General features: G+C 39.3%; 1 protein-coding gene across 1 annotated transcript in view; it reads right to left on the minus strand.

The window, feature by feature from the left end:
- The window catches only part of LRRC69 (leucine rich repeat containing 69), a 76,632-nt gene that overhangs the window by 15,864 nt on the left and 36,523 nt on the right, over nucleotides 1-24,245 (minus strand). The window contains exons 4-6 of the mRNA XM_069600661.1: nucleotides 23,819-24,014; nucleotides 20,849-20,920; nucleotides 7,103-7,204 (exon numbers count right to left, since the gene is read on the minus strand). Of these exons, the coding sequence (XP_069456762.1) occupies nucleotides 7,103-7,204; nucleotides 20,849-20,920; nucleotides 23,819-24,014 (370 nt within the window). The remainder of the gene's footprint in view (nucleotides 1-7,102; nucleotides 7,205-20,848; nucleotides 20,921-23,818; nucleotides 24,015-24,245) is intronic.

A 24,245-nucleotide genomic window follows, 5' to 3' on the forward strand; every position in this document is an offset into this window, starting at 1 on the left:
ACGTGTTACAGTTCACAGGGTCACAAAAAGTTGGACATGACTTAGCAACTGAACAACAATTCACACAGCTGACATTTTCCATTCATGATTTCTGGAACCAATCATGTTTGTTGCACTTGGAATTGTTGCAGAACGCTTCTATTACCCATTATTTATATCCTTCTCCTACTTGCTGCCAATGTGTTGCTTTGGAAGACTAATATATATCATTGAAATATAAAGTTATTACTAGAAGAAACACACACACACATATATACAATAAGATACTTTTGGCATGACCAAAACTTTAAATTTTAGGAAATTCGTACCATAAAGACACACGCAATGCAGTTTTTGAGAATATACTACTTAATGATGGCTTGATCTCAGTGTTATTTAAAAGTCAAGAAATCATTTATGGAAAAATAAATTATTCCTTTTGAATAGCTTATATGCTATTCTGTTACAATATTTGTTAGCTAACTATATGCAGGTCAGAGATTATTTCTATGTTTAAACAATCAGATTAAAATTAGTTTAAGGTGTTTCTTTTAGTTTCCTTGATTTGAGTTGGATCATAAAGTTATCTTTACATATATTTATATATAAATATTAAAAATTATAAAACATAAAAACAAATGTGAATCAGAAGGAATGAAGAACTTTGGAACTCTTGTATAATCAGTTGTTACTGAATGATAGGCACTAAAACACAGCATCAAGAGCAAGATACTGAGTCAGTCAGATACATAAATAAGTGCAAATCATGTGGCTCGATGACTTACTAGTGTGACCCTATTTGACAAGTCCTTAAATTCTCTGATCTGGAATACCTCACCTATAAAATAGGAATTTTGTTTCCAACTCTACCATACAGATTTCAGAGAATTAAATGATATAATACAGGTAAAACTCTGTCTAGTATCTGCTGACAGAGTATACTCTGGTTAATATTTTGTTATAATATAATTATCAATATTAAATTTTAGTTCACAAATCTCTGAGATAAGGAAAAGTCTTTAAAAATCTTAACCAAGGAATATCCTGAAACCAGTCCCTATAGTTTTGAAAGTCCAAGTGGTTTAATCAGTCATGTTATAATGGTAACCAAATATCCAGTAGAAATTACTTTTAAGTATAAATACAAAATTATAGTAAATTTGTCAGCTTTCTAAGAAAAATTCTTAGAGATACTTTCAAAAACACCCAAATCATTTATATAAGTAAAAATCATTGCTTCTACTAAATAAACAAAACAAAACTCCCAAATTGTTGTGCTCCTGGGTCCTTAAAGTTTTGAAAATGAGAGGGAAGAACTGTTCTCTCACCCTGCACCTGGGTCCCAGACTCAAGGTAACATTCTTGCTCTCATGCGCTCCCTGTAAGACCCCTGCCACCTTGGGTTAACTGCTTATCCAGTCCCCTCCACAAACAAGAATTTCTTCCAACAAGAGACTACCTTTGTTTCCCTTTTCCCTCACTTCTGGCAGCCCCTTTCTGAGGCAATATTACAGCATGGAGTCTGGAGGCCAACTGCTTAGAATGGCATCAGCATTTTAAAACTTACTAGACCTGTGAACTTGGACAAGTTATTTAAACCAAGGCTCAATTTATCTATAAAAGAGGAATAATAATGGTGTCTTCTTTCTGAGGGTTAATGGAGGACTGCTGCAATTCGTGGGGTCAGACACGACTGAGCGACTGAACAGAACTGAACTGAAATTAGTTCATTTCCATTCAGTGCTTGGAACAATGCCTTGCCCATGGTAAGTATAGTAAGTATTAGTTGTCTATTAATATTTTTATTATTACTATCAATACTATTTTATTACCACTGTTCTGAAATGTTTGATTCAAGGAGAACAATTAGGGTATGAGGAATTAAACAAATTTAATACTTCAATTTTAAAATCATTTATAATTAAACATCAAATAAGTTTTTATTCACATAAGGGAGGGAAATAATACTGTTTATGGAAATATAGATTGAGTCTCTGGAAGAGAACTGGAAAAGAGTTAATCAGCCTTGAAAGGATGAAAGTCCTTTGGCTAAGTGATTTCATTCACAGGGATAATATGGACATGAGAAGAGGGTCCAAAGTCAGGGGCGGCGGCCAGGAGGAGACACCCCACGTCCGAGGTCGGGGCGGTGGCCGAGAGGAGCTACCCCACATCCAAGGCCAGTGGCAGCCGGGGGGAGACACTCCGCATCCGAGGTCAGGGGCGGCCAGGAGAAGCCACCTCGCACCCGAGGCCAGGGGAGGTGACCCCGAGGAGCCACCCTGAGCCCAAGGCCAGGGGCGGCAGCTGGGAGGAGCCACCCACGTCCGAGGCCAGGGCCAGCGGCGGGGAGGAGCAACCCTTGGAGCTGTGGCTGCGCAGGCACAGGAGGGCCTAGAGGAGCCATCCCACGTTGAAGGTCAGGAATGGAGGCAGTAAGGAGATAGCCCTCGTCCAAGGTAAGGAGTAGCGGCTGTGCTTTCCTGGAGCAGCCATGAAGAGATATCCCATGCGCAAGGTAAGAGAAACCCAAGTAAGATGGTAGGTGATGCAAGAGGGCATCAGAGGGCAAACACACTGAAACCATACTCACAGAAAACTAGTCAATCTAATCACACTAGGACCACAGCCTTGTCTAACTTAATGAAACCAACACATGCCTGTGGGGCAACCCAAGATGGGCAGGTCATGGTGGACAGGTCTGACAGAATGTGGTCCACTGGAGAAGGGAATGGCAAGCCACTTCAGTATTCTTGCCTTGAGAACCCCATGAACAGTAGGAAAAGGCAAAATGATATGATACCGAAAGAGGAACTACCCAGGTCATTAGGTGCTACTGGAGATCAGTGGAGAAATAACTCCAGAAAGAATGAAGGGATGGAGCCAAAGCAAAAACAATACCCAGCTGTGGATGTGACTGGTGATAGAAGTAAGATCTGATGCTGTAAAGAGCAATATTGCATGGGAACCTGGAACGTCAGGTCCATGAATCAAGGCAAAGTGGAAGTGGTCAAACAAGAGATGGCAAGGGTGAACGTCGACATTCTAGGAATCAGTGAACTAAAATGGACTGGAATGGGTGAATTTAACTCAGATGACCATTACATCTACTACTGAAAGCAGGAATCCCTCAGAAGAAATGGAGTAGCCATCATGGTCAACAAAAGAGTCCGAAATGCAGTACTTGGATGCAGTCTCAAAAACGACAGAATGATCTCTGTTCGTCTCCAAGGCAAACCATTCAATATCACAGTAAACCAAGTCTATGCCTCAACCAGCAACACTGAAGAAACTGAAGTTGAACGGTTTTATGAAGACCTACAAGACCTTTTAGAACTAACACCCGGAAAAGATGTCCTTTTCATTATAGGGGACCGGAATACATAAGTAGGAAGTCAAGAAACACCTGGAGTAACAGGCAAATTTGGCCTTGGAATGCAGAATGAAGCAGGGCAAAGACTAATAGAGTTTTGCCAAGAAAATGCACTGGTCATAGCAAACACCCTCTTCCAACAACACAAGAGAAGACTCTACACATGGACATCACCAGATGGTCAACACTGAAATCAGACTGATTATATTCTTTGCAGCCAAAGATGGAGAAGCTCTATACAGTCAACAAAAACAAGACCAGGAGCTGACTGTGGCTCAGATCATGAACTCCTTATTACCAAATTCAGACTCAAATTGAAGAAAGTAGGGAAAACTGCTAGACCATTCAGATATGACCTAAATCAAATCCCTTATGATTATACGGTGGAAGTGAGAAATAGATTTAAGGGCCTAGATCTGATAGATAGAGTGCCTGATGAACTATGGACTGAGGTTTGTGACATTGTACAGGAGACAGGGATGAAGACCATCCCCATGGAAAAGAAATGCAAAAAAGCAAAATGGCTGTCTGGGGAGGCCTTACAAATAGCTGTGAAAAGAAGAGAGGTGAAAAGCAAAGGAGAAAAGGAAAGATATAGGCAACTGAATGCAGAGTTCCAAAGAATAGCAAGAAGAGATAAGAAAGCCTTCTTCAGTGATCAATGCAAAGAAATAAGGGGAAAACAACAGAATGGGAAAGACTAGAGATCTCTTCAAGAAAATTAGAGATACCAAGGGAACATTTCACGCAAACATGGGCTCGATAAAGGACAGAAATGGTATGGACCTAACAGAAGCAGAAGATATTAAGAAGAGGTGGCAAGAATATATGGAAGAACTGTACAAAAAGCTCTTCACGACCCAGATAATCATGATGATGTGATCACTAATCTAGAGCCAGACATCTTGGAATGTGAAGTCAAGTGGGCCTTAGAAAGCATCACTACGAACAAAGCTAGAGGACGTGATGGAATTCCAGTTGAGCTATTTCAAATCCTGAAAGAGGATGCTGTGAAAGTGCTGCACTCAATATGCCAGAAAATTTGGAAAACTTAGCAGTGGCCACAGGACTGGAAAAGGTCAGTTTTCATTCCAATCCCAAAGAAAGGTAATGCCAAAGAATGCTCAAACTACCACACAATTGCACTCATCTCACATGCTAGTAAAGTAATGCTAAAAATTCTCCAAGCCAGGCTTCAGCAATACGTGAACCATGAACTTCCTGATGTTCAAGCTGGTTTTAGAAAAGGCAGAGGAACCAGAGATCAAATTGCCAACATCCATTGGATCATGGAAGAAGCAAGAGAGTTCCAGAAAAACATCTCTTTCTGCTTTATTGACTATGCCAAAGCCTTTGACTGTGTGGATCACAAGAAACTGTGGAAAATTCTGAAAGAGATGGGACTACCAGACCACCTGACCTGCCTTTTGAGAAATCTGTATGCAGGCCAGGAAGCAACAGTTAGAACTGGACATGGAACAACAGACTGGTTTCAAATAGGAAAAGGAGTACGACAAGGCTGTATATTGTCACCCTGCTTATTTAACTTATATGCAGAGTACATTATGAGAAACGTTGGACTGGAAGAAACACAAGCTGGAATCAAGATTGCCGGGAGGAATAACAATAACCTCAGATATGCAGATGACACCACCCTTATGGCAGAAAGTGAAGAGGAGCTAAAAAGCCTCTTGATGAAAGTGAAAGAGGAGAGTGAAAAAGTTGGCTTAAAGCTCAACATTCAGAAAACGAAGATCATGGCATCTGGTCCCATCACTTCATGGGAAACAGATGGGGAAACAGTGGAAACAGTGTCAGACTTTATTTTTTTGTGCTCCAAGCTCACTGCAGATGGTGACTGCAGCCATGAAGTTAAAAGACGCTTACTCCTTGGAAGAAAAGTTATGACCAACCTAGACAGCATATTCAAAAGCAGAGACGTTACTTTGCCGACTAAGGTCCGTCTAGTCAAGACTATGGTTTTTCCTGTGGTCATGTATGGATGTGAGAGTTGGACTGTGAAGAAGGCTGAGCACCAAAGAATTGATGCTTTTGAACTGTGGTGTTGGAGAAGACTCTTGAGAGTCCCTTGGACTGCAAGGAGATCCAACCAGTCCATTCTGAAGGAGATCAACCCTGGGATTTCTTTGGAAGGAACAATGCTAAAGCTGAAGCTCCAGTACTTTGGCCACCTCATGCCAAGAGTTGACTCATTGGAAAAGACTCTGATGCTGGGAGGGATTGGGGGCAGGAGGAGAAGGGGACGACCAAGGATGAGATGGCTGGATGGTATCACGGACTCGATGGACGTGAGTCTGAGTGAACTCTGGGAGTTGGTGATGGACAGGGAGGCGTGGCGTGCTGCGATTCATGGGGTCGCAAAGTGTTGGGACACGACTGAGCGACTGAACTGAACTGAATGTTTATAAAGGCCAAAAAGTTATAAGACTATTAATATCTAAATAGCCAACAGCAGGAAAGTAGTTTAAAATATTCTGGTATAATTGTATACCAGTATATTATTATGTAATCATTAATAAAGAGGTCATGGACTTATTTTTTACTGACTGGAAAAATATTCACCATATTTTGAGTAAAAAATGAAGTATCTAAATAGTACACAGCTTGAACAAAGTTTTGATATCAAAAACTTCTGGATTTATGAAAAGTTCTAGCAAAATAAATGTTAGAACAGTGACTGTATCTCTGCACACTGGATTTTTGAGTATTTTTATGAATTTTTATTGCCTTTTCTCTGATTTCTCTAAATAAGCTTGTATTACTTTTAAATAATTTTTCAACTGGTGGCTCAGATGGTAAAGAATCTGCCTGCAATGCAGGAGACCCTGGTTCAATTCCTGGGTTGGAAAGATCCTCTGGAGAAGGAAATACCAATACACTCCAGTACTCTTGCCTAGAGAATTTCATGGACAGTGGAGCTTGGTGGGCTACAGTCCACAGTATCGCAAAGAGTTGAACACAACTGAGTGACTGACACACATGGCATTATAACTAATATGTTCTTCCTCGCTCATCTGTATTTTCTAGTTTTCTGTATTAAACATATATTACTTGTTCAATAAGGGGAAAATGTTATTTTTTTAAAAAAACTAAACCATTATTGTTTCCTGTAGTCAAGAAACTTGAACCATTCCCAATACTTGAACGTTTTAAGACAATTCTGCATGTTCAGCTAAAAGGACCTGAGAAATCCACATTCACAATAGAGACTCATACTCAAATGTGGTAAAATCTGCAGTCTTCGATGTGTCTATCACCAAAAGACATACACAGCCTGTCCTCTAGTATACTTCCCTATTCCTTCTTTTAATATCACCGACTTCTCTGACTAAAGGGAACACAATTTCTGGATCTTATTCTTTCATCCCCTAGGAATGGGGATAAATGACAAGGGGATGGAAGAGGCAAAAGACCCCAGTAAGAACAAATCAAATATATCTTTAGATAATACTGAAAAAATGCATGGACGCTAAAGCAAACACAAATTCCTCTCTTTTGACCCAACAAAATGTTTAAAACGTCTCTGAATGTGGTCACTCTGGAAATCAGATAGGATCACATTGGATTCTGCATCAAGTCAAAAAGATTATGACTAGGGTCCACAATGCCAATGGATTATGGTTGTATTAATCATTTGCTGGCTTGGTAAGAATGCTTTAGAAGAAAACTCTTTAAAACTTAAATCATGGCTTTAGCTCGAAGACCTGTGTGAATGACATAAGGCTTCACCTGTAAACTCCAGACGTCCTCCTGTTTTATAGCACTAACTGGCCACTTCAGGAACAGTGGGTTTCCCTCACAGTAGAACTCCTTCAGCTTCAAATCTTGAAACTTTCAAAAACAAAATAAAAAACTTCATTACACAACAAAATAAACCTCACTTCGGAGCCTCCATTGTCAACAAAACTAGACTTTTTAAAAAGTCTACTTTAAAATTTAAAATAATTAAATATTTATCAATATTTTTAAAAAATATTACTTTATTTAAAATCTATATTCCATATTAGGATTTTAACAGCAAGGCATACTCAAGTTATTAGAAGCATAACCATGTTACCAAGGATGGCAATGACTTTAGAGGTCATTGGTGGCATCCCCCAAACTAGACAGCTGAGAAAGCTTGTTTAGGATCATAGAGCTGGTTATTAATGAAATAAGGGTTAATTAATCAAATGCTGGGTACAGTTTGCAACTAGTATGTTTGTTAGGAACCAAGATGATGAAAAATCCCTGGAGGTATGCATAGCAACCCACTCCAGTATTCTTGCCTGGAGAATCCTCATGGACAGGGAAGCCTGGAGGGCTACAATCCATAAGATTGCAGAGTTGGACAAACTGAAGCGACTTAGCACGCACTCATGCATGATGAAAAATAACACTCTAATACACACCAACATCTAGGTATCACATACTGTCTTATGATTCATTTATTTATGATCAGGGAGGAAGGTAAGGGGAATAGAGAAATATCAAAAAAAATCTCATTTTATTAAAGTACAGTTGATTTACCTGTTGTGCACAATGAAAATTAAAAAAAAAAAAAGAAAATATACAATTCACAAGGGTATTAAATCTTCTTTGAAGAAAACCTAAATTCAGCTGGATTCTACGCTTCGTATAGAAAAATAGGGAATTCTCTTATATTAATATTATGCTTTGACTCCCAAGAACTTATGTGGTTTTTAAAATTAAACTAATTTAGAGATTTACTTTTCTGAGACTGTGAGATAGGGAAAATAATACCTGCCTTCAGTGGTGTGCAGATAAAATGGTTCTTTGGAAAGGAAAAAGAAGCTCTGATTTGTGGCCTGTTTCGATTTGAAGGTGTCAATTCTCCTACAATGGCTGATTCCAGCCACTGAACAGAGTTGAGAAGAGATGTGGAAAACTGACTCTTGTGAGCCAGGACCAGTGCCATTACACCACTGCACTTCACACTTATGAAAGAATTAGAGATACTTCCTTGATTTCAGCTGAGGGTTTAAAAAAATAATTGATTTTAATACATCTCTCCAGGGCAGCATGTCATCAGGTCTCAAAAGTCTCATGAAATTTCTACAACATAGACAAGATTTTAAAATAAAATACAGGGTTCAAGACCTCACTGGAATCACCTTTAGACATTCTGTCTTTCTTAATTTAGTTTCCTCTGGTATCCATCAAGAAGGAGAACCCAGAGAGTTGAATCCAATGGTAGCCCCTGGTAAGTGCTGGGTGTGCTAAAATGAAAAGAGCACTTCTTGTGCTTAATGGAATCACCCTTTCTTCCTTCCGGTCCTGGAGAATAACATTCTATTATTTATACTTAAACTCAGTCTTTTTATAAAAAACTGATACAAACGAGTATCTTGGGATATGCAAAAGCATTAACAGATGTGAACCTCATTTCAAAGCTGACCATGGTCCAAAGAGCATATATTTTTCTTTAGGGATCATTTTTTTCTTCCTTCAAACCCTGTCATTATTCTTCCATTAAACATGGTAATGAGTTATCCAGCTTGCTAACTTACTACACATAATATATCAGAAAGAAATTAATGAAAGGAAAATAATTAATAATGAAAGTCATTAACATATGTTTTGTAGCAGGTAAATTTCAGCAACCTGAAGTCACACAATGTCTCAGTGTCCGCTCTGAATATTCCCAGAGCAGCATTCTTTAATACCCTGTTTCTACATGCACTATGGGGCTTCCTGTCAGTGCAAGCATGCTGTCACCTCAGTAGTGCCTGACTCTGTCTGACCCTATGGACTGCAGTCTGTCAGCTCCTCTGTCCTTGGGACTCTCCAGGCAAGAATAAGTTGCCTTGCCCTCCTCCGGGATATCTTCCTGACTCAGGGATCAAACCTGTGTCTTTTACGTCTACCTGCATTGGAAGGCGGGTTTTTTACCAAGAGCGCCAGCTCAGAAGCCCTTCCTGTCAGTCTAACTTTTTAATACAACAATATACTTTGCTAGTGTCATCACTCCAATAGCATAATCTCTCCTGCTAATAAAATACTGTTATAGCTGTTCAGAGGTTCTTTGCATAGACCTGCTTGAACAAACACTGTCATGACTTTAATCTCAAATGGAACAATTTTGTCCCTCCCCTCCCCCTTCAAGGGTCTACAGATATTTTTCATTGTTACAAGTCGGGGAGGCGCAGTATTACTGGCATCTATTTAGTAAATATTAGGGATGCTGAGAAACATCCTATAATATATACAGCAGCCCCCATAACAAAGAATTATCAGGCCCAAAGTGGTGCTGAAGTTGAGAAAACCCTGGTTTAGAGGTACAAGGTCATAAACATTCACTAACCCTCTTATCTAGAAAGGGTATTTGCAGCTGGAGGAAAATGAAGGTTCAAATGAGGGGTTTTATTTTTTTAACATAAAGACGACTTGATCATGTAGAAGTACCAACATGGAGAGATTAATTTAGAGGAGAAAGAATAATTGAAAGAGTAATGCTCAGGTGAAGGACACAGAAAGACCTTTGAATATTAACATTTTTGAATTATCCTGTTCTCTATGGCTAGAAGAAAAGATGCAGACATGAATAAGTTTGAAGGTGTGGAATTGGATGTGAAGGAGTCAGACGTGATCCTTTCAATTTTGCCTTTGAAATAGAGAATAAGACCATCTGCTAACTGAGTTATGAAGTTATTAGCAAGTTGCTAATGTGGGAAAAGTATGGAACAGTATGGGATATGCTATAGGTTTTAGAAAAGGAACCTGGCATGGTACAAGCAAAAATATTATACAGGGGTGTTGAGGGACCCACTGAATCCACACATTTGGAGCAGTCCCTGCCCATAGGCTGTGTGCTCCTGTGGCACCCAGCAGTCCAGATGCACTGAGAATCTGCAGAAGGATACACCAGAAAGCAGGGAGTGAGCTCAGACGTGCTAAAGCATAAGTGAACTGGACTGGGTTCTTTGGCGTTTGGACCAGATAGAAAAAGAAATAACAATACAAAGTTTTGAGGGACTGAAAGTAAAAGGCAGTGTGGAGGGACATGAAGTCTCAGTGACCTCAAAGGAAAGATACCGCGATAAAGCAACAAGAGAACTTGAGCATGGAATAAAACAGAGGTCAAACTGCCAAACTGGACTCTTAATTCTTCACACTGAGAGCAGCTGAACAGATGTGATGTGATGGTGAAGCGAAGACCTGAAAAGAGCATCAAAGTCAAGGAATCAAGGGACTTTGAGCCTAAGTTGACTGTGTTGACCACATTTATAAGACTTGAGTAATATTTATTCTCAAATATTTGGCTGTCTCCTGGACATCTCCAGATGGGAGTCCCACAGTCACCATAAATTCTAACATTCAAGAATCGAATCCATTTCTCCCATATTTTCTTCATTCCTTTTCCTTATTACCCACATCAAATCTTCTGTCATCAACCTCCTATTCTATCAATTCTACCTTCTTAAAACTTCCGGAATTTATCCTTTCTTTTCATCCCCCATCCCACCCACCTCCTCAGCACCTCTGCACCATCCTTCTTCCTGCTTCCTGCCCCAGCCACTAATCTCCCTGGTTTGATTGAGGCCTTCATCTTATATGAACTACTGCAACAGTTCATATATTGCACTTTTGCTCCCAAAGTAGTCTTTTAAAATGAGAACTTATTCATAATACATCCTTGCTTAAAATTATCAAGGTTCCCTTATGTCCATAGGATAAATTCAAAAGTTCTAGTATATCATATTTGGTTCTCCTTGGCCTGTAGGCCATATATCCTGGTAGGCTCTACTGTTACCCTTATAAAACAGCCATCCTGTAGAACTTAGGTTCTCAGAAGAGGCCAGTGTCTTATAATTATCACTTGTGCTGTGCCCACTACTCAACACACTCCTGGATATTCGCTGCATGACTAAAATATCACCCCTGTAAGCTTTTTTACCTTCCTTGTGACTCAGATGGTAAAGAATCTGCTTGCAAGGTGGGAGACCCGGGTTCGATCCCTGGGTTGGGAAGATCCCCTGGAGAAGGGAATGGCAACCCACTCCAGTATTCTTACATGGACAGAGGAGCCTGGTGGGCTACGCACTCCATGAGGTCGCAAAGAGTCGGACATGACTGAGCAACTAACACACACACATACACACACACACTCCTAATAAATTGAACCACTGACAACCAAAGAAAAATACACTATTTTCAAATTAAGGTCAAATTTTAGAGAGGCCATAATAAGCTGTAAGAATAGGGTACAGCGTTTCCTAACATTCAGCCTAGACAGAAGATAAACTATAGATACTGAACAGGAAAAAAGTGGATCTCTAACGCTGCTATTTAATAGAGGCAGAAAAGCAAGGAAGATGGAGGTAGATAACTGGAATGTCTCATGGTTATTTGAGCAAAGTGGAATACTCAAAATACTTCAAAACAAATCATTAGAATATGGAGATATTTGGAGATGTCCTTGTCTATAGCTTTATGAACATTTCCCTGAGTATCATTTTTCACTTTTAGGTTATTTTTAATCATCTTGCAAGAGTTTCAAAAGTTTTGATAGAACTTTTGGTACTAGACTGACATCATAATTTCATTTTTCCAAGTTCCTTTCACAAAACTGTACAAAAGTCACCACTCAAGGACATTTTTGGTCATGGACATGTTGAAACTATATAGAACAATTTTCTGAGTGTACAATCAATTTCACAAAAATACTTGTCTTAATCCAAAGCTGAATGACCTCCATGTATGTATGTGAACATATCTGTGAATAACTGCTCATACATGGGTATAATTTTACTGAAGGCAAGTGAGTTGATTTGGAAATTATAAGAATCATTCAAATATAAAATGGCTATCATCACTTGACTTTGGATGAAGCACAAAAAAAGTAAAACAACAAAAGGCACTGGGAACATTTGTGAAATATTTAGGCTTTACAAATTAGACAAATAAGAAGCCAAGAGTGACACTAAACCAGGATCTATCTACTAGATATCAGGCAAGGGTCTGGAATCAAGGGAATATAAGATATGCTTTCACTGGAATAGATTAAAATCAATCAGCATTGCATTTTTAGAGCAATGCAAAACAAAACTACAATAATGTACCACCTCACACTGGTCAGAATGGTCATCATTAGAATGTCTGCTGCTGCTGCTGCTGCTGCTAAGTCGCTTCAGTTGTGCCTGACTCTGTGCTACCCCATAGACGACAGCCCACCAGGCTCCCCCGTCCCTGGGATTCTCTAGGCAAGAATACTGGAGTGGGTTGCCATTTCCTTCTCCAATGCATGAAAGTAAAAAGTGAAAGTGAAGTTGCTCAGTCGTGTCCGACTCTTCGCGACCCCATGGACTGCAGCCTACTAGGCTCCTCCGTCCATGGGATTTTCCAGGCAAGAGTACTGGAGTGGGGTGCCATTGCCTTCTCCATTAGAGTGTCTACAAAGAACAAATATTGGAGAGGGTGTGGAGAAAAGGGAATCCTCCTATACTATTGGTGGGAATGTCAATGGATGCAACAGTGTGGAAGTTCCTCAGAAAACTAAAAATAGAATGACCATATGATCCAGCAATCCCATTTTTGGCATACACCCAGACAAAACTGTAATTCAGAAAAAACCCATGCACCCCCGTGTTCACAGTGGCACTGTTCACAATAGCCAAGCCATGGGAACAATCTAAACGTCCACGGACAGATGCATGCATAAAGATGTAGCACATGTACACAAGGGAGTCCTATTCAGTCATTAAAAGGAATGCAATGCTGCCATTTGCAGCAACATGGATGCTAGAGATTATCATAATGAGTAAAGTAAGTCAGAAAGGGGAAAAAAATATCATGTGACATCACTTATACATGCAATCTAAAATATAGCACAAATGAACCTATCTACTAAAACAGAAACAGACTCACAGACATAGAGAACATGCCCGCGGTTGCAAGGGGGAAAAAGGTTGGGCAAGGGGAGGACTAGGAATGTGGAATTAGCAGCTGTAAATGATCATTATATTGCTATTATTATATATTGTTATATTTTTATTTGTATATATAGGATGGACAAACAACAAGTGCCTACTGAATAGCACACGGAACCATATTTGATATCCTCTGATAAACCACAATGGAAAAGAATATAAAAGAAGAATGTCTATATATCTATAACTGAGTCACTCTGCAGCAGAGATTGGCACAACACTGTAAACCAACTACACTTCAATGAAAAATATATACATATAAACAGAGCTATAAACAGAGAAATAATTTTAAATTAAAAGTATTCAAGGAAATAAATGACATCAAGATAAGTAGTAGGTGACCAGTTGTGTAAAGCATCTAAGAAAAGGTGAATTCAGTTTACAATGGATTCAGAGGGATCTCATGCGACAATCAGAAACCAAGTGAGTCAGGAGGAAGGGGGGAAAGGATGAGACAGAAATAAACAGAGAATCAAAGGTGAGGATCTAGGGAAAGAAGGAACTCTTTCAGAGAGACAGCTGATTAGTACTGTTTTGTTGATTAACCAAGGTAGGCCAGAGAATGTCAATGGATCTGTAGAGGAAAATAGCCCAAAACATTGTGCTCCTAACACAGTATTTACCCTTGCACAAAGAACGGTGGTTACCCTACAAATTGCACATTAGAATCATTCAGGTGTTCTCGTAGCTTTGAAAGACATCCCTACATTTGGTATAGTTTCAGCAGCAGATAGCTCAGACCAAACTTTAAAATGAAAAGAAAATAACATTTAATATCCAGCATGTGCCAAGCATTAGTAAAGGATTTATATACATTATCTAATTTAATTATTCATTCATTCTATATGTGCTACGCACCAGCTATTGTGTCAAATACTTACCCAACAATGTTATGATACAAGTGTTTATTAATATCCTTGTTTAAAATCACATGCTAAAAACCTCTCCATTGCTTAGATCGGCTGACGAATACATGTTTAAGAGATTACATCACTTCTGGTTGAAGATGGGCAGAGTAGAAGGACAGGCACTCATCTCCTCCTGAAAGGGCACCAAAATCGTAACTAGCTTTTGAACAACCATCAACAGGAGGATGCTGAAATCCACCAAAAAAAGGTATCCCACATCCAAACACAAAGAAGAAACAACAATGAGATGGTAAGAGGGGTGCAAACACGATAAAATCAAATCCCATACCTGCTGGGTTGGTAACCCACTATCTGGAGAACAATAAATACCAAAGAAGTTCTCCCACTGCTGTGAAGGTTCCGAGTCTCATGTCAGACTTCCCAGCCTGGGGATCCAACCAAGAGACTGGGAATCCCCAGGGAATCTGACCTTCAAGGCCCATGGAATTTGATTACAGGACGTCCACAGGACAAGGGGAAACAGACTCCACTCTTGGAGGGGGCAAACAAAATCTTGTGTGCACTAAGACCCAGGGGAAAGGAGTCATGACCCTACAGGAGACTGAACCAGTCCTACCTGCTAGTGTTGGAGGGTCTCCTGTGGAGGTGTGGGTCGGTAGGGGCTCACTGTGGGGATGAGGGCACTGGCAGCAGCAGGCCTAGAAGGGGCCCCTTGCCATAAGTCCTCTTGGAGGTCACCATTAACCCTACCAGAGAGCCAGTAGACCCCAGGGCTGGGTTGTCTCTAACAGAGGCAAACAACTAACAGAGAGTGAGTGCAACCACACCCATCAGTTGAGAATTGGATTAAAGTTTTACTCAGCAGGCTCTGCCCACCAGAGTAAGACTCAGTTTTTCCCACCAACAGTCCCTTCCATCAGGAAGCTTATACAAGTCTCTTAGCTTCATCCATCAGAAGGCAGATAGAAGAAGCAAGAACCACAATCCCTCAGTGGCGAGAATCAAAACCACATTACAGAAAGTTAACCAGAATGAAAAAGTAGAGGGTTTTGTCCCAGATGAAAGGACAAGATAAAACCCCAAAAACAAATGAATGAAATGGAGATAGACAACCTTCCAGAAAAATAATTCAGAAAAATGACAGCGAAGATGATCCAGAATCTCAGAAAAAGAATGGAGGCAAAGATTGAGAAGATACAAGAAATGTTCACCAAAGACCTAGAACTAAAGAACACACAAACACAGATGAACAATACACAAGAAGGAATCAATAGCAGAATAACTGATGCAGAAGAACAGATACGTACCTGGAGGACAGAACGGTGGAAATCACTGCCACGGAACAGAATATAGAAAGAAGAATGAAAAAAATGAAGACTGCCTCAGAGAACTCTGGGACAACATTATAAATACCAACATTCACATTATAGGGGTCCCAAAAGAGAGAGAGAAAGGACTTGAGAAAATATTGAAAGAAATAATAGCTGAAAACTTTCCTAACATAGGAAAACAGTCAACCAAGTCCAGGAAGCACAGAAAGTCCCAGGCAGGATAAACCCAAGGAGGAACGCACCAAGACACATAGTAATCAAAATGATGAAAATTAAAGATAAAATATAAAAAACAACAAGGACAAAAGGACAAATACCATACAAATGAACTCCCATAAGATTATCAGTTGACTTTTCAACAGAAACTCTAGAAGCCAAAAGGGAATGGCATGATATACTTAAAGTGATGAAAAGGAAGAACTTACTACCAAGAATACTCTACCCAGCAAGACTCTCATTCAGATTTGATGGAGAAATCAAAAGCTTTCCAGACAAGCAAAGTTAAGAGAATTCAGCACCACCAAAATGAGCTTTGCAACAAATACTAAAGGAACTTCTCGAAGCACAAAACACAAGAGAAGGAAAAGACCTACACAAAATAAACCCAAAACAATTAAGAAAATGGTAATAGGACCATACTGTTGTTCAGTCACTAAGTCATGTCTGACTCTGTATGACCCCACGGACTACAGGAAGCCAAGCTTCCCTATCCTTCACCATCTCCCAGAGTTTGTACAAACGCATGTTCATTGAGTCAGTGTACCATCCTACTATATTATCCTCTGTCACCCTCTTCTCAGTCTCTCCCAGCATCAGGGTTGTTTCCAATATGTCGGCTCTTCACATCAAGTGGCGAAAGTATTGGAGCTTCAGCTTCAGCATCAGTCCCTCCAATGAATATTCAGGGCTGACTTCCTTTAGGATTGACTGGTTTGATCTCCTTGCTGTCCAAGCAACTCTCAAGAGTCTTCTCCAGCACCACCATTCAAAAGCATCAATTCTTCGGAACTCAGCCTTCTTTATGATCCAACTCTCAAATCCATACATGACTACTGGAAAAACCATAGCTTTGACTATACAGACCTTTGTCGGCAAAGTGATGTCTCTGCTTTTTAATATGCTGTCTAGGTTTATCATAGTTTTTCTTCCAAGGAACAAGTGTCTTTTAATTTCATGGCTGTAGTCATCATCCACAGTGATATTGGAGACCAAGAAAATAGTCTGTCTCTGTTGCTATTTTTCCCCATCTATGGTGGCTCAGAGGTTAAAGCATCTGCCTCCAATGCGGGAGACCCAGGTTTGATCCCTGGGTCGGGAAGATCCCCTGGAGAAGGAAATGGTAACCCACTCCAGTATTCTTGCCTAGAGAATCCCATTGACAGAGAAGCTTGGTAGGCTACAGTCTACCGGGTCGCAAAGAGTCAGACATGACTGAGCGACTTCACTTTCACTTTCACTTTCATTTGCCATTAAGTGATGGGACTGGATACCATGGTCTTCGTTTTTTGAATGTTGAGTCTTTAGCCAGCTTTTTCACTCTCCTCTTTCACTTTCATCAAGAGGCTCTTTAGTTCCTCTTCACTTTCTGCCATAAGGGTCATGTCATCTGCATATCTGAGGTTTATGATATTTCCCCCGGAAATCTTGATTCCAGCCTGAGCTTCATCCAGCTTCATCCAGAATTTCACATGATGCACTCTGCATATAGTTAAAATAAACAGAGTGACAATACACAGCCTGGACATACTCCTTTCTCAATTTTAACCAGTCCTTTGTTCCATGTCCTGTTCTAACTGTTGCTTCTTGACCTGCACACAGGTTTCACAGAAGGCCTGTGAAGTGGTGTGGTATTCCCATATCTTTAAAAATTTTTGTGATCCACACAAAGGCTTTATTATCATCAATGAAGCAGAGGCAGATGTTTTTCTGGAACTCCCTTGCTTTTTCTATGATCCAACAGATATTGGCGACTTGATCTCAGGTTCCTCTGCCTTTTCTAAATCCAGCTAGTACATCTGGAAGTTTTTGGTTCGCATACTGTTGAAGCCTAGATTGAAGGATTTTAAGCATTACTTTGCTAGCGTGTGAAATGAGCTCAATTGTATGGTAGTTTGAACATTCTTTGGCATTATCCTTCTTTGCAATTGGAAAGAAAACTAAACTTTTCCAGTCTTATGGCCACTGCTGAGTTTTTAAACTAGCTGACATACTGAGTGCAGCACTTTAATAGCATCTTTTAAGATTTGAAATAGCTCCACTGGAATCCCATCACCTCCACTAGCTTTGTTTATAGTAATGCTTCTTAAGGTCCACTGGACTTCACACTCCAGGATGTCTGGCTCTAGGTGAGTGACTACACGATTGTGGTTATCTGGGTCATTAAGACCTTTTTTACAGTTGTTCTGTGTATTCTTGCCACCTCTTTTTAATCTCTTCTGCTTCTGTTAGGCCCGTGCCATTTCTGTCTTTTATTGTGCCCAGTTTTGTATGAACTCTTCCCTTGATATCTCTAATTTTCTAGTCTTTCACATTCTATTGTTCTCCTCTATTTCTTTGCATTAGTCACTTAAGGCTTTCTTATCTCACCTTGCTATTCTTTGGAACTCTGCATTCAGTTGAGTATATCTTTCCCTTTCTCCATTGCCTTTCACTTCTTTTCTCAGCTCTTTGTAATGCCTCCTCAGACAAACATTTTGCCTTCTTGCATTTCTTTTTCTTGGGGATGGTTTCAGTCATCACATCCTGTACAATGTTATAAACCGCCATCCATAGTTCTTCAAACACTCTATCAGGCTGAATCTATGTCACTTTCTCTGAATAACCATAAGGGACTTGATTTAGGTCATACCTGAATGGCCAAGGGTTGGTTCATCCTCTGTGTTCATCATTTACCACAATAGTGGCCTTATCTCTCAAATGTGGAAAATTCTATTCATTTGGACTAGTTGGACCAAACCTCAGATGAATTCACAGAATATTTTACTTCAATGCTCCCAGAAAATTCTGAAATAGGTGCTCCAAATGCAACACTAAGTCATATTCTTTCAAAATTACCCTAAATTAATGGGATGGTGTTTTATTAAAACAGCAAAATTATAACTATAGTATCACTATAGAAGGAACTTTGAATTCATGGTACTACTAAGTCAAATACTGAATATAGTTAAAGAAAATTACTTTTATTTATATGTTTAACAAATATTTATTCAATTCAAGGGCTTCCCAGGTAGTCTAGTGGTCCAACTGTCAATGCAGGAGATAATAAGAGACATGGGTTCAATCCCTTGGTCAGAAAGATCCCATGGAGGAGGGCATGGCAACCCACTCTAGTATTCTTGCCTGGAGACTCCCCACGGAGCCTGGCAGGCTACAGTCCACGGGGTCACAAAGAGTCAGACATGACAGAAGTGACTTAGCACACATGCATTCGATTGAAATTCAAGACTCTGCTGGTATAAAGGGAAAAAAGAGAACCCTTTTCCTTTGGAAGATTACAGTCTATTGAGAAGACCAACTTGAAAAGTATTGTTCTATTTTGTGGTACATACGAACCACAGAGGTGCCAGAGAAGACATGGGCGGCTTTGGCAATCAAGGCAGGTATCATAGGGCAGAAGAAGAGTCATACCAAGACATGGATAATATCGTGTAGCAGGAGAAATAAAATCCTGTAGGATTTGCAGGGTCAGTATTAATATCAAATGCTTATTAAACATTCAAAACTGTATGTTTTTGGAAAACAGTTTGGCAATTCCTTAAAAAAAATTAAAATATGGAATATGACTCTGCAACTCCACTGCAGGGTATATGCCCAAAAGTGAAAGCAGGGACTTGTGCAGACATTTGTACATCTATATTCACAGCAGCATTATTCTCAATAGCCAAAAAGGGCAAGCAATCCAACTGTCTGGGCAGACGAATGAAAATACAAAATATATATATACATTTAATGCATATGCATTACATATAATGGAGTATTATTGGAGCCATAAAAAAGAAAATCTGACACAGCTAAGACATAGATGGACTGTGGAGACATTATACTAAGTGAAATATGCCAGTCATAAAAGGACAAATATGGTATGATCCTATTTATATGAGATTCCCAAAGTACTCGAATTCTCAGAGACAAGAAGTAGAATGCTGGTTGCCAGGGGTTAGAGGGAGCGAGGAATGGATAGAAAACTTCTGGAGATAGGTGGTGATAATGGAGCTGCACCAACATGAATATATATATATATATATAGTGACTTAAAACTATACACTTAAAAATGGTTAAAATGGTAAGCTTTACTAAATATCACTCAGAGGGTAAAAAGGATGATAATCTCAATTTTGTATTGATTAATCAGAAAAAGTAATGGATCAACAACTATTTATTGAATACCTCCTGGATTGTTGGGCTTCTAATTACTACCTTGAAGTGGAAACACATTCACTCCAACATGAAAAACTATAGCTTATTTCTGAAAAGTTACAAGTTGCTAAGACCAGTTACTTAAAGCAAAGTCAAAATTCATCTCCAAGTGAAAAAAAGTGCATTTCTCATTGTCCATGGCTTAAAAGTAACTAATAAATATCTCCTTTGGATGAACTCAGTTCAGTCACTCAGTCGTGTCTGACTTTTTGCGACCCCATGGAATGCAGCACACCAGGCTTCCCCATCACCAGCTCTCAGCATCAGGGTCTTTTCTAATGAATCAGTTCTTCACATCAAGTGGCCAAAGTACTGGAGCTTCAACTTCAGCATCAGTCCTTCCAATGAATATTCAGGACTGATTTCCTTTAGGACTGACTGGTTTGATGTTACAGTCTAAGGGACTCTCAACTGCAAGGGATAAAAATCTATACTCTGGAAAGTAATACTTTGAAAAAGTCTGAAGTGACCAAAAACAGTATGTGATTTTTTAAAAAAAAAAATCATAGATAATCTATTAAAATATTTACGATAACAATCAGAGTTCACTCCGTTCAAACAAGTTCAGCAAGCACAGAACACAAAGGAAGGAATAAGAAAGAACAAGTTCTGAAGTTCTAGAACAAAGCAAATCTTTCCATTATTCGTATTAATTCAAGGTTCAAATTACCAGAGGTTTTACTGGCTGCCTGTTTTTTCACAGAGGATTTCCTCTGGCTTAGACAGAAAAGAGTCTGCCTGCAACGTGGGAGACCCAGGTTCAGTTCCTGGATTGGGAAGATGCCCTGGAGAAGGGAGACAGAGGAACCTGGCAGGCTACAGTCCATGCGGTTGCAAAGGGTCGGACATGACTGAGCGACTGACGCTATTTTTTCTATTCCCAATAAACAAAATTATTTTTCAATTATAATACAAGTCGACTCTACTTACTCCTGATGGAAACATCTGAATAACATTTCCAGCTACGTCTAGAATTCTCAGGTTGAAAAGATCACAAAGTCCCTGTGTCAGGAAACAAAAGAGAGAAAGAGAGTTTTTACAAATCTAATATGTAGCATCATAAACATCTCTTGTAAGTTTAAACTTGATGAGGCTGATCACCTTTCCTAATTACCTGATCAGTACTCTCCCCAAGGAAATCACTACGAATGAAGCACCAGATTCTCTGAATTCTCCATTTCCTCTGACCACTTCACGGCAACATAACATGGTAGCCAAGAACTAGACTATTTGTAGTAAATATCTGTAGGCTCAAATTCACCTCTGACACTTACTATATATCAAATTTCTTAATCTTTGTACTTTAGCTTCTCCATTTCTAAAACGGAAACGTTAATGGAAACCTTACTTTCAATATACCAGCAAGAGATCCAACCAGTCAATCCTAAAGGAAATCAGTCCTGAGTGTTCACTGAAGGACTGATGCTGAAGCTGAAACTCCAATACTTTGACCACCTGATGTGAAGAGCTGACTCATTTGAAAAGTCCCTGATGCTGGGAAAGATTGAAGGCAGGAGGAGAAGGGGATGACAGAGGATGAGATGGTTGGATGGCATCACCGACTCAATGGACATGAGTTTGAGTAAACTCCGGGAGTTGGTGATGGACAGGGTGGCCTGGCGCGCTGCAGTCCATGGGGTCGCAAGGAGTCAGACACGACTGAGTGACTGAACTGAACTGAACTGACCTTCAATATGGACACTGAATGAATTAAACAAATTACTAATCAGAAAGTGCTCACTAAAGGGTTTAATAGATAATGAGCATTTAGTAGACATTTCTATCATTAAAATAGAAAGAATCTTTGGGAGACAGAAAACAGACATAATTCCACTGGCACTTACTTCACAACTACCTCTTGTGCAGCAATAAGCTGACACAACCCTTTCCTTGTAAAGGAAATCCGTTAGTCTAGCGCATGCCCAACAGGACTGGATGGGCATATACATTCAGACACATGTGTGCAGACATACACATGATTTACAACAGATCAGAAAATGATTCACAATACACTCATTATCAAAACAAATGACTATTTTCTGCAATGTCTTATCATTTATAATACAGACCAAAAAAACCAATGATAGACTGAATCATATTAAACTTACAAGGATATAAATGATTACAGGCATTCTTTGCATGATAATTCAGGACAGGATTTACTAGCCTTCAAGTTTTTTTTAGGTTTAAAAGCTTCAGGGTTTATAAATTTGTAGAAAGACTATTGATTTGAAATATGGACTTTTACGTTAGACAGGCATGAATCTAAGATCCTTCCTTGACCTTTTCAAACTATGCTTGAGTCACATAACCACCCTGATCTTTATTCTAAAATGAGTTTAATAAGAGATATATGACAAAGTTGTTATAAACACAAAATAACATAATGCTTCATGATGATCCTGTTGCTGCTGCTGTTGCTTTCCTTCAAATAAGAGACATGCTTTTAACAGGTTTATTCTATAATTTCAAGATATTTTACTTGTTTATACTAAGTAGGATTTTAAGAAATATATGAATAAATTTTTGAAACACACTTATTTATAGCCTATAACTTGGTATATTTTTCCATATCATATTACAGTGTGCACAGAATTTTTAAAGGAAACATCTTCTTTAGAGAAAAGTGAAATAGTAGGAATTAATCTATTTTTATTCCTCAGTTTACTGCACACCATGCCTTTCCTCCTATCAAATTAATTCTAATTTGCCTAATAAGGAAGGTAAATCTGTTGACAGGTTCCTAACAAGAAACAGTACTCTCAAACTAGAAAAATTGAGGGGGGGGGGGTGGTTTAATAAAGTCACTGTTTATAAAAGTTTGACAGGGTTTAGGGAAACCAACAAGGTTCTCCAAGCCAAGAAAGGTTGTTCCCTAAACCTACAAAGTTCCCAAAAGCTAGCAACAGCAGGGAGTTCTTTAACACCACAGGTCTAAAGAGCCAAGGGAATGTAACAATGCTCACACGACAATGTTCTGATGATCACAGGACGTTGCTATGACCCTCCAGAGAGGCATGCGGGCAACTCACAGCAACATTCTAGAGACAGCCCCATAGGAAAACCATCTGGTACTCAGTCTCTAGGGCTTTCCAGGGGGCTCAGTGGCAAAGAAGCCGCCTGCCTATGCAGGAGGTGAGGGTTTGGTGCCTGGGTTAGGAATATCCCTTGTGGAAGAAATGGCAACCCACTCCAGCACCCTTGCCTGGAAAATCCCATGGACGGAGGAGCCTGGCAGGTTACAGTCCATGGGGTCACAAGGAGTCAGACACGACCGAGCAAGTGTGCATGCATGCACTCAATCTTCTCCTGCCCTTTCACCTCCTGACACTGCCTCTCACTGAACATACCCTATAGGAAATCAGAGGACGAAGGAGTTCACTGATGCTCATACAAGTCAGTCTCCCAGACACAGAAGAGAAAACCAGGTTGGAAAAGGATGGACAGTGGATATAAAAGAAAAATGGAAGATATCCAGAATATATTCCAAAATCAAAAAGTACTTATACTTTGTGCTCTATACAAAGTTGCCAGATAAAAATGCAGGAGACTCACTTAAATTTAAGTTTCAGACAAAAAAGATGAGATTTTTAAAATGTTGAAGTATGTCCCATGCAATATTTGGGTCATACTTATACTAAAAGAATTCTTCTTTGGTAGTCTGAAAATCAAATTAAAGCATTTTGTATTTTTATTTACAAAGTCTAGCTTTGTAAAAAAAAAAAAAATCCAAGTTATAACCTTCTTTTGTCATAGTGATTTGGGAACTAATCATATATAATCAGAGGGAAAGCAAATGATGGCTTGTACTCAGACACCCTAATCTAGTCTATAACTGCTCTCTATCATGGTGTAATGAGTTCTTCAACAAAAGAAAATCTGGTTCCATCTTTTGCTTACCTCTGGCAAAGATTTAATGTTGTTTCTGGCCAGAAGAAGCTTCTGGAGCTTCTCCAAGAACTTAATTTCTTTGGGTATGCACACAAGCTGATTGTAGTTAAGTTGAAGTTCAGAAAGATTCTCAAGGAAACAAAGTTCTCTAGGAATGCTGGCTAGCTGGTTATGATTTATACTCAAACATCTAAGATTTTTTAATCTAAAAAATAAACAAAATATATGAATGAAATTCACAAGAATAAGGAAGTCCATTGTACATTTATGTACATGTGTCATTTATCAGAGCCACATATCAATTCATATTTTTTGTAGCTCATCTGAGCTTTTCTCCAGTCAAGTGTTCACAACTACAATGAATCATTTGAGGATTAAAAAAAAAAAAAAGCCTTTACTGTAATTTAACTCTTAAAGATATTTTATGATCAGATAG

This window comes from Ovis canadensis, chromosome 9 (assembly GCF_042477335.2).
Source record: "Ovis canadensis isolate MfBH-ARS-UI-01 breed Bighorn chromosome 9, ARS-UI_OviCan_v2, whole genome shotgun sequence".
In the NCBI taxonomy this organism is placed as follows: Eukaryota; Metazoa; Chordata; class Mammalia; order Artiodactyla; family Bovidae; genus Ovis; species Ovis canadensis.